General features: G+C 49.7%; 1 protein-coding gene across 3 annotated transcripts in view; it reads left to right on the forward strand.

Annotated features, from left to right (window-relative positions):
* The window catches only part of LOC139419021 (zinc finger protein 827-like), a 112,231-nt gene that overhangs the window by 47,679 nt on the left and 51,040 nt on the right, over positions 1 to 13,512 (forward strand). For all 3 annotated transcript variants that reach the window (XM_071168845.1, XM_071168847.1, XM_071168846.1), the window contains exon 5: positions 9,151 to 9,453. In XM_071168845.1, the coding sequence (XP_071024946.1) occupies positions 9,151 to 9,453 (303 nt within the window). The remainder of the gene's footprint in view (positions 1 to 9,150; positions 9,454 to 13,512) is intronic.

Below are 13,512 nucleotides of genomic sequence, written 5' to 3' on the forward strand. Positions count from 1 at the left end.
GAGGAAGGAAGTGTGGCTGGAGAGGAGAGCGACAATAGTAAAGAGAGGGGAAGGCAGGAGGGATTGGTAGAGGGGGAGAGGGAAAGGTAGAGGCAGAGGCAAGGGGGAAAGGCAGAGGCAAGGGCGAAAGGTAGAGGCAAGGGGAGAGGGAAAGGTAGTGGGGGGAGAGGGGAAGGTAGAGGCAAGGGGGAGAGGGGAAGGTAGAGGGGGGAGAGGGAAAGGTAGAGGCAGAGGCAAGGGGGAAAGGTAGAGGCAGAGGCAAGGGGGAAAGGTAGAGGCAAGGGGAGAGGGAAAGGTAGTGGGGGGAGAGGGGAAGGTAGAGGGGGGGAGAGGGAGGAGAGGGAAAGGGAGAGGGAGGAGAGGGAAAGGCAGAGGCAAGGGGGAGAGGGAAAGGTAGAGGCAAGGGGGAGAGGGAAAGGTAGAGGCAAGGGGGAGAGGGAAAGGTAGAGGCAAGGGGGAGAGGGAAAGGTAGAGGCAAGGGGGAGAGGCAAGGGGCAGAGGCAGAGGCAGAGGCAAGGGGCAGAGGCAAGGGGTAGAGGCAGAGGCAAGGGGGAAAGGCAGAGGCAAGGGAGAGCGAAAAAGCAACAGCAGGAGTAGAAAAAGGGACAAAAGAACAAGAAAGCCAGAGTCTGAGGTGGAGCGTGAAAAAGAGAGAGGGAGAGCAGTGTCCGGCTGGCTGGCTGATGGCATGTCAACAGGGCGTGATAACAGAGACAGGCTGATAGCACCATCACCCCTGGGCCACAGACAGACAGAGACGGGATGAACCCTAGTGTACTACTACTACACACGACGGGGAAGCTGCCACTGAACCGCTACATTGAAGGCAGGCAGAGATGGATAGTCACCTCTCAGCCAGAGACAGTAAACTGCTACTCACGACATGGGGCTGCCACAGACCTGCTACACTGGCGGCAGAGATGGGATACATATCCATTCACTCAGGCCAGGAAGGAACCTTTACTACACACAGGAGGCTGCCACTGACGAAGGTGCCCCGCCTGCTACACTGGCGACAGAGATGGGTTACATCTCCATTCACTCAGACCAGGCCAGGCAGAAAGCTACTCATCACATCACCCAGTCACCCAGAGATGGCTGTTGGTTATTTCCTCAACTCTGACCTAAACACCGACAGCATTCTGGGGGAAGTTGACGTGCTACAGAGTGCTACAGCGTGCGCAGAGGGAAAGTACTGTAATTTGACTTCTGTAATTTTATTTGGTTGAAATAAACCCAGGCACAGCATATCACCATAAATAACAGCTTAAACTATGGTGATTGGTGGTGGTAGCAGCAGTAGTTGTAGTAGCAGCAGTAGTAGTAATAGTCGTGGATGTAGTAGCAGTAGTAGTATTAGTTGTGGATGTAGTAGCAGCAGCAGTAGAAGTAGCAGTAGTAGTAGCAGTAGTAGTAGCAGCAGCAGTAGTAGTAGAAGTAGCAGCAGTAGTAGTAGTAGTAGTAGAAGTAGCAGCAGTAGTAGTAGCGATAGTAGCGGTAGTAGTAGTCGTGGATGTGGGTAGTAGCAGCAGCAGTAGTAATAGTCGTGGATGTAGTAGCAGTAGTAGTAGTCGTGGATGTAGTAGCAGTAGTAATAGTTGTGGATGTAGTAATAGCAGCAGTAGTAGTCGTGGATGTAGTAGTAGCGCTAGTAGCAGTAGTAGTAATAGTCGTGGATGTAGTAGCAGCAGTAGTAGTAGCTGTAGTAATAGTCGTGGATGTAGTAGCAGTAGTAGTAGTTGTGGATGTAGTAATAGCAGCAGTAGTAGTCGTGGATGTAGTAGTAGCGCTAGTAGCAGTAGTAGTAATAGTCGTGGATGTAGTAGCAGCAGTAGTAGTAGCTGTAGTAATAGTCGTGGATGTAGTAGCAGTAGTAATAGTCGTGGATGTAGTAGTAGTAGTAGTAATAGTTGTGGATGTAGTAATAGCAGCAGTAGTAGTAGTAGCAGTAGTAATAGTCGTGGATGTAGTAGTAGTAGTAGTAATAGTCGTGGATGTAGTAGTAGCGGTAGTAGTAGTAGCAGCAGTGGTAATAGTCGTGGATGTAGTAGCAGTAGTAGTTGTGGATGAAGTAATAGCAGCAGTAGTAGTCGTGGATGTAGTAGAAGCAGTAGTAGTAATAGTCATGGATGTAGTAGCAGCAGTAGTAGTAGTAATAGTCGTGGATGTAGTAGTAGCAGTAGTAATAGTCGTGGATGTAGTAGTAGTAGTAATAGTTGTGGATGTAGTAGTAATATTCATGGATGGTGTAGCAGCAGTAGTAATAGTTGTGGATGTAGTAGCAGTAGTAGTAATAGTCATGGATGTAGTAGCAGTAGTAGTAGTCGTGGATGTAGTAGTAGCGGTAATGGCAGTAGTAGTAATAGTTGTGGATGTAGTAGCAGTAGTAGTAGTTGTGGATGTAGTAATAGCAGCAGTAGTAGTCGTGGATGTAGTAGTAGCGCTAGTAGCAGCAGTAGTAATAGTTGTGGATGTAGTAGTAGCGGTAGTAGTAGTAGCAGCAGTAGTAATAGTTGTGGATGTAGTAATAGCAGCAGTAGTAGTAGCAGCAGTAGTAATAGTTGTGGATGTAGTAATAGCAGCAGTAGTAGTAGTAATAGTTGTGGATGTAGTAGCAGTAGTAGTAGTAGCAGCAGTAGTAATAGTTGTGGATGTAGCAGCAGTAGTAATAGTCGTGGATGTAGTAATAGCAGCAGTAGTAGTAATAGTCGTGGATGTAGTAGCAGTAGTAATAGTTGTGGATGTAGTAGTAGCGGTAGTAGTAGTAATAGTTGTGGATGTAGTAGCAGTAGTAAAGTCATGGATGTAGTAATAGCAGCAGTAGTAGTAGCAGCAGTAGTAATAGTAGTGGATGTAGTAGTAGCGGTAGTAGTAGTAGCAGCAGTAGTAGTAGTCGTGGATGTAGTAGCAGTAGTAATAGTTGTGGATGTAGTAATAGTAGTAGTAGTAGAAGTAGCTGTAGTAATAGTTGTGGATGTAGTAGCAGTAGTAATAGTCGTGGATGTAGTAATAGCAGAATTAATAGTTGTGGATGTAGTAATAGTAGTAGTAGCTGTAGTAATAGTTGTGGATGTAGTAGCAGTAGTAATAGTCGTGGATGTAGTAATAGCAGTAGTAGTATTAGCAGCAGTAGTAATAGTTGTGGATGTAGTAGCAGTAGTAATAGTTGTGGATGTAGTAATAGTAGTAGTAGCTGTAGTAATAGTCGTGGATGTAGTAGCAGTAGTAATAGTCGTGGATGTAGTAGCAGTAGTAATAGTCGTGGGTGTAGCAGCAGTAGTAGTAGTAGTAGCAGCAGTAATAGTTGTGGATGTAGTAATAGGAGCAATAGTAGTAGTAGTAGCAGCAGTAGTAATAGTTGTGGATGTAGTAGCAGTAGTAATAGTCGTGGATGTAGTAGCAGTAGTAATAGTCGTGGGTGTAGCAGCAGTAGTAGTAGTAGTAGCAGCAGTAATAGTTGTGGATGTAGTAATAGGAGCAATAGTAGTAGTAGTAGTAGTAGCTGTAGTAATAGTTGTGGATGTAGTAGCAGTAGTAATAGTCGTGGATGTAGTAGCAGTAGTAATAGTTGTGGATGTAGTAATAGTAGTAGTAGTAGTAGTAGTAGCTGTAGTAATAGTTGTGGATGTAGTAGCAGTAGTAATAGTCGTGGATGTAGTAATAGCAGTAGTAGTATTAGCAGCAGTAGTAATAGTTGTGGATGTAGTAGCAGTAGTAATAGTTGTGGATGTAGTAATAGCAGCAGTAGTAGTAGTAGTAGCTGTAGTAATAGTCGTGGATGTAGTAGCAGTAGTAATAGTCGTGGATGTAGTAGCAGTAGTAATAGTCGTGGGTGTAGCAGCAGTAGTAGTAGTAGTAGCAGCAGTAATAGTTGTGGATGTAGTAATAGGAGCAATAGTAGTAGTAGTAGCAGCAGCAGTAGTAATAGTTGTGGATGTAGTAGCTGTAGTAGTAGCAGCAGTAGTAATAGTCATGGATGTTGTAGTAGTAGTAGCAGCAGCTGTAGCAGTAGTAGTAGAAGCAGTACTAGCAGCAGTAGTAGTCGTTGTAGCAGTAGCGGCAGCAGTAGTCGTAGTAGTAGCGGCAGCAGCGGTCGTAGTAGTAGCGGCAGCAGCGGTCGTAGTAGTAGCGGCAGCAGCGGTCGTAGTAGTAGCGGCAGCAGCGGTCGTAGTAGTAGCGGCAGCAGCGGTCGTAGTAGTAGCGGCAGCAGCGGTCGTAGTAGTAGCGGCAGCAGCGGTCAAAGTAGTAGCGGCAGCAGCGGTCAAAGTAGTAGCAGTAGCAGCGGTCAAAGTAGTAGCAGCGGTCATAGTAGTAGCAGCAGCAGCGGTCGTAGTAGTAGCAGCAGCAGCGGTCGTAGTAGTAGCGGCAGCAGCGGTCAAAGTACAACCGCGGTAGTGGCAGTCGTAGTGGCAGCAGCAGTCGTAGTGGCAGCAGCAGTCGTAGTGGCAGCAGCAGTCGTAGTGGCAGCAGCAGTCGTAGCGGCAGCAGCAGTCGTAGCGGCAGCAGCAGTCGTAGCGGCAGCAGCGGTCGTAGTGGCAGCAGCAGTCGTAGTGGCAGCAGTAGTCGTAGTGGCAGCAGTAGTCGTAGTGGCAGCAGTAGTCGTAGTGGCAGCAGCAGTGGCAGCAGTAGTCGTAGTAGTAGCGGCAGCAGCGGTCGTAGTAGTAGCGGCAGCAGCGGTCAAAGTAGTAGCGGCAGCAGCGGTCAAAGTAGTAGCAGTAGCAGCGGTCAAAGTAGTCGCAGCGGTCGTAGTAGTAGTAGCAGCAGCAGCGGTCGTAGTAGTAGCGGCAGCAGCGGTCAAAGTAGTAGCGGCAGCAGCGGTCAAAGTAGTAGTAGTAGCAGCGGTCAAAGTAGTAGCAGCGGTCGTAGTTGTAGTGGCAGCAGCAGTTGTAGTGGCAGCGGCAGTCGTAGCGGCAGCGGCAGTCGTAGTGGCAGCGGCAGTCGTAGTGGCAGCGGCAGTCGTAGTGGCAGCAGCAGTCGTAGCGGCAGCGGCAGTCGTAGTGGCAGCGGCAGTCGTAGTGGCAGCGGCAGTCGTAGTGGCAGCGGCAGTCGTAGTGGCAGCGGCAGTCGTAGTGGCAGCGGCAGTCGTAGTGGCAGCGGCAGTTGTAGTGGCAGCAGTCGTAGTGGCAGCAGCAGTCAAAGTGGCAGTCGTAGTGGCAGCGGCAGTTGTAGTGGCAGCGGCAGTTGTAGTGGCAGCAGTCGTAGTGGCAGCAGCAGTCAAAGTGGCAGTCGTAGTGGCAGCAGCAGTCGTAGTGGCAGCAGTAGTCGTAGTGGCAGCAGTAGTCGTAGTGGCAGCAGCAGTCGTAGTGGCAGCAGCGGTCGTAGCGGCAGCAGCAGTCGTAGTGGTAGCAGTAGTCGTAATGGTAGTAGTAGTGGCAGCAGCAGCGGTGGCAGCAGCAGTGGCAGCAGTTGTAGTGGCAGCAGTTGTAGTGGCAGCAGCAGTTGTAGTGGCAGCAGCAGTTGTAGTGGCAGCAGCAGTCGTAGTGGCAGCAGCAGTCGTAGTGGCAGCAGCAGTAGTAGTGGCAGTAGCGGTCGTAGCGGCAGCAGCGGTCGTAGCGGCAGCAGCGGTCGTAGCGGCAGCAGCGGTCATAGCGGCAGCAGCAGTAGTAGCGGCAGCAGCAGTAGCGGCAGCAGCGGTCGTAGCGGCAGCAGCGGTCATAGCGGCAGCAGCAGTAGTAGTGGCAGCAGCAGTAGCGGCAGCAGTTGTAGTGGCAGCAGCAGTTGTAGTGGCAGCAGTAGTCGTAGTGGCAGCAGTAGTCGTAGTGGTGGCAGCAGCAGTAGTGGTGGCAGCAGCAGTGGCAGCAGTCGTAGTGGCAGTCGTAGTGGCAGCAGCAGTCGTAGTGGCAGCAGTAGTAGTGGCAGCAGTAGTAGTGGCAGCAGCAGTGGCAGCAGTTGTAGTGGCAGCAGTAGTCGTAGTGGCAGCAGCAGTCGTAGTGGCAGCAGCAGTCGTAGTGGCAGCAGCAGTCGTAGTGGCAGCAGCAGTCGTAGTGGTATTAGTAGTGGCAGCAGCAGTGGCAGCAGCAGTGGCAGCAGCAGTCGTAGTGGCAGCAGCAGTCGTAGTGGCAGCAGCAGTAGTAGTGGTAGCAGTAGTCGTAGTGGCAGCAGCAGTAGTAGTGGCAGCAGCAGTAGTAGGGGCAGCAGTCGTAGTGGCAGCAGCAGTCGTAGTGGCAGCAGCAGTGGCAGCAGCAGTTGTGGTAGTAGTAGCAGCAGTAGTCGTAGTAGCAGTTGTAGTATTAGCAGCAGTAGTAGCAGCAGTAGCAGTAGTAGCAGCAGTAGCAGTCGTAGTGGCAGCAGCAGTCGTAGTGGCAGCAGCAGTCATAGTGGCAGCAGCAGTGGCAGCAGTAGTCGTAGTAGCAGTGGTAGTAGTAGCAGTAGTAGCAGCAGTAGCAGTCGTAGTGGCAGCAGCAGTCGTAGTGGCAGCAGCAGTCATAGTGGCAGCAGCAGTGGCAGCAGTAGTCGTAGTAGCAGTGGTAGTAGTAGCGGCAGTAGTCGTAGTAGCAGTGGTAGTAGTAGCGGCAGTAGTCGTAGTAGCAGTGGTAGTAGTAGCAGTAGTAGTCGTAGTAGTAGCAGTAGTCGTAGTAGCAGTGGTAGTAGTAGCGGCAGTAGTCGTAGTAGCAGTGGTAGTAGTAGCAGTAGTAGTCGTAGTAGTAGCAGTAGTCGTAGTAGCAGTGGTAGTAGTAGCAGCAGTAGTCGTAGTAGCAGTAGTCGCTTTAGCAGTGGTAGTAGTAGCTGCAGTAGCAGTGGTAGTAGTAGCAGTAGTAGTAGCAGTAGCAGTGGTAGTAGTAGCGGCAGTAGTCGTAGTAGCAGTGGTAGTAGTAGCAGTAGTAGTCGTAGTAGTAGCAGTAGTTGTAGTAGCAGTGGTAGTAGTAGCAGCAGTAGTCGTAGTAGCAGTAGCAGTAGTAGCAGTAGTCGTAGTAGCAGTGGTAGTAGTAGCAGCAGTAGTCGTAGTAGCAGTGGTAGTAGTAGTAGCAGCAGTAGCAGTAGTCATAGTAGTAGTAGCAGTAGCAGCAGTCATAGCAGCAGCAGTAGTAGCAGCAGCAGCAGCAGTCCTGTGTGGCTCAGTTGGTAAGAGCGTGGCTCTAGCAATGTCAGCGTCATAGGTTAGATTCCTGCAGGAAAAAAGCATCTGGTAAGCGGAATAGATAAGGTACACTTGTGTTTTTTGTGTTACTTGAGTTCCCGACTGGAGAAATGATAAACGTCACATTAGGGTACTAAATAATTGAGTGATTTCTGTAACTCAGATTGGGAGAGTTTAAATACGATGCTATTTATAGGGCCCAAAAAGGTCATTGTAGTGGAGTGACTTTGTGTGTGTAAGCACCGCGTCTACTGCGTCTTGATAGTTGTTATTGTTCCGGTGGAGTACTGTCGGAGGGGGGTGTGTGTGTGCGCGCGCAGGTCGTCTGTAATAGAGTTGGTGTGTGTGTGTGTGTGTGTAGGCCTCGCCAGGGCCACAGTGAAGCGTGCTGTCCCTGTCTGATCCAACACGGCCTGAACACACTCCTAATTAGAGGACGTCCTTCCAGGTGCTGACCAGGTTATACTTAGCCTGCCCGCTGACATCCGACACACACACACACACACACACTCCACCATCGAGCCTGCCCGCTGACATCTGACAGTGTGACATTTCCAGCTGGTGGTGCTGCCGCGACCCCTAACCCCTTGTCGTGAAAGTCACTGTCCCCCATTCGCAAGCCTCCCACTTGGCCTCACACACCCCTCCCCCCCACTACAAGCCTCCACCAGCACAGCCCAGTGGCACAGCATGGGCGGTTTAGGTCTAGCAGGTCCACCCACAGGGAGGTTCTGCCAGTGTGGCTCCTGTCCTCCCTTACCTGAGCGCTCTGTCCCTCCAGCGTGCATCATCATTAATCAGATGGCCGGAGCTGCCACAGATTTATGACACGGGCAGGGGGGGTGGCCCCGCTGCAGGCCTGTGGCGGCCGGAGATGTTAGGTGTGACGGGAGGGAGTGAGGAGTAGGGGGGGGGGGGGGGGGGGTGAGCAGGGGAGCGGATCTATAGTGGGGCTGGAGGAAACGGGACAGCCGTCGACCCAAGAGTGATAACAGACCCAAGTGTGTGAGAGAGAGCAGAGAGAGACAGAGAGTAAGAGAACCATCACCACAAAGCGTTGAGGCACCGTGGTCTCTGTGGTTTCTTGGCAGAGATCAGAAGTTGCGCCATGTCTAATTATTATTAATTATTCATCTAAGGCGGGATTAGATGTGACCCAGTTTCCCTACACACACACACACACACACACACACACACACACACACACACACACACACAGGTGTGTGATATTTAGTTTCATTATTATCTGTGTATTAGCAAGCCTAACTTAAGTGTGTGTGAAATGAAGATGGAGAGAAAGAGAAGAGGAGGAGTGGATTTGGTTAGAGATGCCCTGCAGACCTGGACAGAGTGAGAGAGTCAGTCATTAGGTCCTACCATCTGTGCTGGCCCACTGTGCTCCAGGATCCTAGGATTCACTGTTCACTGATGGTCCAGACCAGGGACTTTTAGTTCTCTCTCTAAATAACAGACAGCTTACAAAACCTACTCTCATCCTCAATCTGATCGTCTCTCTCTCTCACATGTTAATGGTCAGTGTGTGTGTGTGGTTTGAGGTACAAACTAAGAACACAGAAGACCGTAGAATGCAGAAACACAGCCACGTGTTGTGCCATGTGACCAGCGTTATGTTATTGTTGGGTTTATGTGATCAACTGTCACATGGAGAAAACCCCAGTTGAACCCTGCTCTTCTGCCACAGTCCACACTGTATCATTCCACAAATAGTTGAGGATCTCTCACACACAACCCTCCTCAACCCTCTCTCTGTCCTCGTGGTCCCTCTCATTCCTCTTGACAATCACCTCTCTCACCAATCTGGCTCTACTCTCTCTCCCTTTTCCCTCCCACCTCTTCCTTTCTCTCCTCTTTCATTTGTCCTCTTCTCCTCTCTCCTTCTCACCTTTTTCTCCTCTCCAACCTTCTCACTATCCTCTAACTCTCTCTCACTCCCTCCCCTCTCTCTAACCCTCCCTCCCTCCCCTCTCTCTAACCCTCCCTCCCCCTCTCTCTCTAACCCTCCCCCTCTCTCTCTAACCCTCTCCCCCCCCCCCCCCCCTCTCTCTGTATAGCGGCCAACCAGAAGGAAGCCCTGAAGGCTCCACAGTCCTTCCATCTGAAGCAGGAACCCCGGGCAGAGGAAGATGAGGAAGAGGTGCGGAGGAGCCCCCGGAGCCAGCCCAGCTACTCCTCCTTCTACCAGGAGCAGGGCGCGGCGCTGGGGGCCACAGGGCCAGCAGAGGTCACAGCAGACAGTGGGGGCCACAGGGGGACCCTGAAGGGACGCGAGGGAAGCCCCATGGGGAACAAGAACAGTCTCCTCAGCCAGGACATCAACTTCAAGGTGGCGTCGGAGCTGCTGATGAAGCTATCAGGTAAGGTAATGGGCTGTGTGTGTGGGTTGGGGGGTGGGATTGTGTGTGTGTTCCGGGTTAGAAGTGTTTTTTGACAGCACAATACACACATTCACAGCCAATTTGATCATAAAAAATAGTTAGAACATAGAAACATCAAGTTTCTCTATATAGGATAGTGCAAGTAGAGATTGGATTGGATTCAAAAGAGCTCCACAAACCTTAACTTGACCAATGTACTGACAATGCGTGCAAGTCTTTTAAAACTCTACTCAGTGATCTCACACATCTGAGTATATAATTCACCCATGTTGATCTGGAGATTGCAGTGAAAGGGTAGTCCTCAATCTATTCTGCTCGTGACTGGGTTAACATGGTACAGCTAGTGCCTTAAATCAGCCAATAGGAATGAATCAGTAGAGAGGTCAAAGGTGACCCAGGTCCCTGCCATGTAATGACACGGGTAAAAGCATTGTATGTAGAGAAGTCAAATGGAACAGTTGTCAAACGTGAGGCACAGTACAGGTGAAAACCATTCTACTGGGAAATGTTTATCTCTTACACTGAGACTCAAAGCTCTCTATTTTGGCACCAAAGCCTTTGTGTCCTCCCATGGTAATATCCAGGTCAAAGTCCTCTCTCAACACCTCTCTTCTCTTTCTCTCCCTCCTGCGTATTCCTCTCCACTTCCTTCTGTTTTTCTTTCTTTTTCTCTCTCCCCCGGTTTCTGTTCTCTCTTTCCCTCCTGCCTCTTCCTCGTCTCAAGTTTTTTTGGGTGGAAGATGGGCAGAAGGTTCAATTATTTTTCATGTTCAGTCAATATCCTTTTCCCGTCCTGCGGTCCCCCGTCCGAAACAAACCAATCGATGGATGCTGGGTCCATCTCCAACGGTGCGCTACAGTGAACCTCAAACCTGGCCCCCTCTCACCCTCGCCCCTCTCTATGAAAACAGAGGAGGGAAGAAAGAACACCCTGTCCTAAACCGTCTTCTAGTTTTAGCATGTTCTCTGTTATTTCTGCTGCAGTACGGGTTATGTCATACGAGAGATCCCTCTCACCCTCGACTATATGAGACAGAGATAGGCTACACTATCTGCTTATTTCATTTTAGCTGAAAGTGTGGTCAAGTGTGTGGCACAGATCACGCGTGTGTGTTGGGCATGTGTTTGTCCACAGTGTGAGAGCTCAGTGTGTCTCTCCGCTAATCAAGTGTCAAATTGGTTCAAGTGTGTGTCTGTGTGTAGCTTGTAGGTTGTGTGTGCTGTAGATGTTGGTGGTGGGTGGGTGTTATCCTGTGTGTGTGTGTGTGTGTGTGATCTCTTGATTTCATGTAATTCCATGCTCCGAGGGAACAGTAGTGTGTGTGTGTGTTTGCTGCGGGGTGTGTAGTGTAACACAGAAGTTGATAACAGTACAGTGATCTCTCAGCTTCATGGCCCCTCATCTCATCCTGTACCCTCACAAACCAGCTGCCATTGTTCTGTTCTCTTGTTCTCTCTGGGTCACCCTGTGTCTACAGTGAGTCATAGTCACTGCCTGGGAGCGCTGCTACACTATACACTACACTACACTATACACCACACACACACCATACTGTGTGTGTGTGTGTGTGTGTGTGTGTGTGTGTGTGTGTGTGTGTGTGTGTGTGTGTGTGTGTGTGTGTGTGTGTGTGTGTGTGTGTGTGTGTGTGTGTGTGTGTGTGTGTGTGTGTGTGTGTGTGTGTGTGTGTGTGTGTGTGTGTGTGTGTGTGTGTGTGTGTGTGTGTGTGTGTGTGTGAGTGAGTTGAACAGAGAGGAGGTGATTCCTCCACTACTGCTGCTTGTCCTTTGCTCTGTTTCCTCACCATTATTCCCCACCTCTGGGCCGACATGCTCACCACACCACCACGTCCTCCTTTAGCCTCCGCTAGCATTCAGAGCCCAAGCCGTTAGCCTGTCAGTGTAGTTTAACATTGGCCAGTTAGCCTTTGTAATTTAGCAGCATGCGCCAAGAAAAATTAAGGATTCTACCTTTAATACTTCAAATATCTTTCATTGTGCTCACCCCCTCCCGGAGCTTAGTAGAGAGAGTAGTGCCGTCGTCCATTGTCATGACAACAGCAGCAGGGTCGTCTGAGGGAGTAGGAGAGAAGGTTGTCTGGTGTGATGGCTGTGACAGTGAGCCTGGCCCCTCAGTCAGACGGCCTTGAGGTTAGAGAGAGGAACGGGTGAGGGGGAGGCCAGGGGGAAGGTAAACTCCGTATGAGTCATCTGCGTCACACGGCTACGAGGTTCCAAGGGCGTCTACTCCGTCACCTCTGACCCCTTGCCGAGGTCAACTCCGGCGCAGGGAGGCACGCTGTTGGCTAAAAGAAAGTCACATGGGTGCGATTGAGCACAGATTGAAAAAAAACTAGGAGATCTTACAATAGACTGGTTAAATGAATTGTAACCAGAGAGGCTCCTCCTTAAACCCACTAATATGGAATAGGCTAGATGTAATTAAATGACCGGACTAGCTCCTTTTCAGTTGACCAAGGCAACCATCAGGAGAGCAAGGAGGACTGGCATCAAAACTGGCCATTGTGTACTGTAATGTGTTGCATCACTGCTTTAACTAGGTCACTTCTGTTTCTCTCTTTTTCGCTCTTTCTCTCTCTCTCCTTATCAAATGACGGTGGTGGCGGTAGCGCCCTGTCTCCACCCCCCGCATCTGTTTTAAAACATGCTGTTAGCACGGTTAGCGTCTAGGGGCTAATTACAGTAGGGCTAAACAGTCCCCTGCGCTGCTGGCTAACGCCTGCTAGTGCCTGTTAGCAGATGGGTACTGGTATAGAAGGACAGAAGGACAGAAGGACATCAGGGGACTGGGAGGATGGGGGGTATGGGGGGGGGGGGTACAGTGCCTTGAGTGATACCCTTTGTCCCAGGCAGGCAGGCTGGCAAAGTGTGGGTGATGATGTCCCTGCCACCCACTGTCCCTGGTTTCATCTCCCCCTACCCCCCACCATGGGTGTGAAATCACACCCTTCTCCTAGCAGTGAGCCTATTTCCGTCCCAATATACCCCACTCCGTTTCGTCTTTTGTTGCCCTCAGCGCCCAAGGTCATTACCTTGCTAGTTAAGACGAGTGTACCTGAAATGGGGTCCAAGTTGGTGTCGTGTGGTTAAAATGATGTGGGCTGTAGTAGAACCTGATGACGGCTTGACAAAGAGATTGGACTAGAGGATACACTCTCACACACATATACAGACCAGAATAGGAAAAAGCAGGGGCGTAATTTTCACTGGGAAAGGCATTCCAGGTTTAGTTGGTTGAGGGAATGCTAAGAGTGTGCAACGTTGTCATCAAGGCAAAGGGTGACTACTTTGAAGAATCTCAAATATAAAATGTATTTTGATTTGTTGAACACTTTTTTTTTTGGTTACTACATGATTCCATAGCTTTGTGTATGTATGTATGTATGTATGTATGTATGTACGTACGTGCGTACAGTGGGGAGAACAAGTATTTGATACACTGCCAATTGTGCAGGTTTTCCTACTTACAAAGCATGTAGAAGTCTGTAATTTTTATCATAGGAACACTTCAACTGTGAGAGACGGAATCTAAAACAAAAATCCAGAAAATCACATTGTATGGTTTTTAAGTAATTCATTTGCATTTTATTGCATGACATAAGTATTTGATACATCTGAAAAGCAGAACTTAATATTTGGTACAGAATCCTTTGTTTGCAATTACAGAGATCATACGTTTCCTGTAGTTCTTGACCAGGTTTGCACACACTGCAGCAGGGATTTTGGCCCACTCCTCCATACAGACCTTCTCCAGATCCTTCAGATTTCAGGGCTTTCGCTGGGCAATTCGGAATTACAGCTCCCTCCAAAGATGTTCTATTGGGTTCAGGTCTGGAGACTGGCTAGGCCACTCCAGGACCTTGAAATGCTTCTTTACGGAGTCACTCCTTAGTTGCCCTGGCTGTGTGTTTCGGGTCCTTGTCATGCTGGAAGACCCTGTCACGACCCATCTTTAATGCTCTTACTGGGGAAGGAGGTTGTTGGCCAAGATCTCGCGATACATGGCCCCATCCATCCTCC

Source organism: Oncorhynchus clarkii, chromosome 10, assembly GCF_045791955.1.
Source record: "Oncorhynchus clarkii lewisi isolate Uvic-CL-2024 chromosome 10, UVic_Ocla_1.0, whole genome shotgun sequence".
Classification (NCBI taxonomy): Eukaryota; Metazoa; Chordata; class Actinopteri; order Salmoniformes; family Salmonidae; genus Oncorhynchus; species Oncorhynchus clarkii.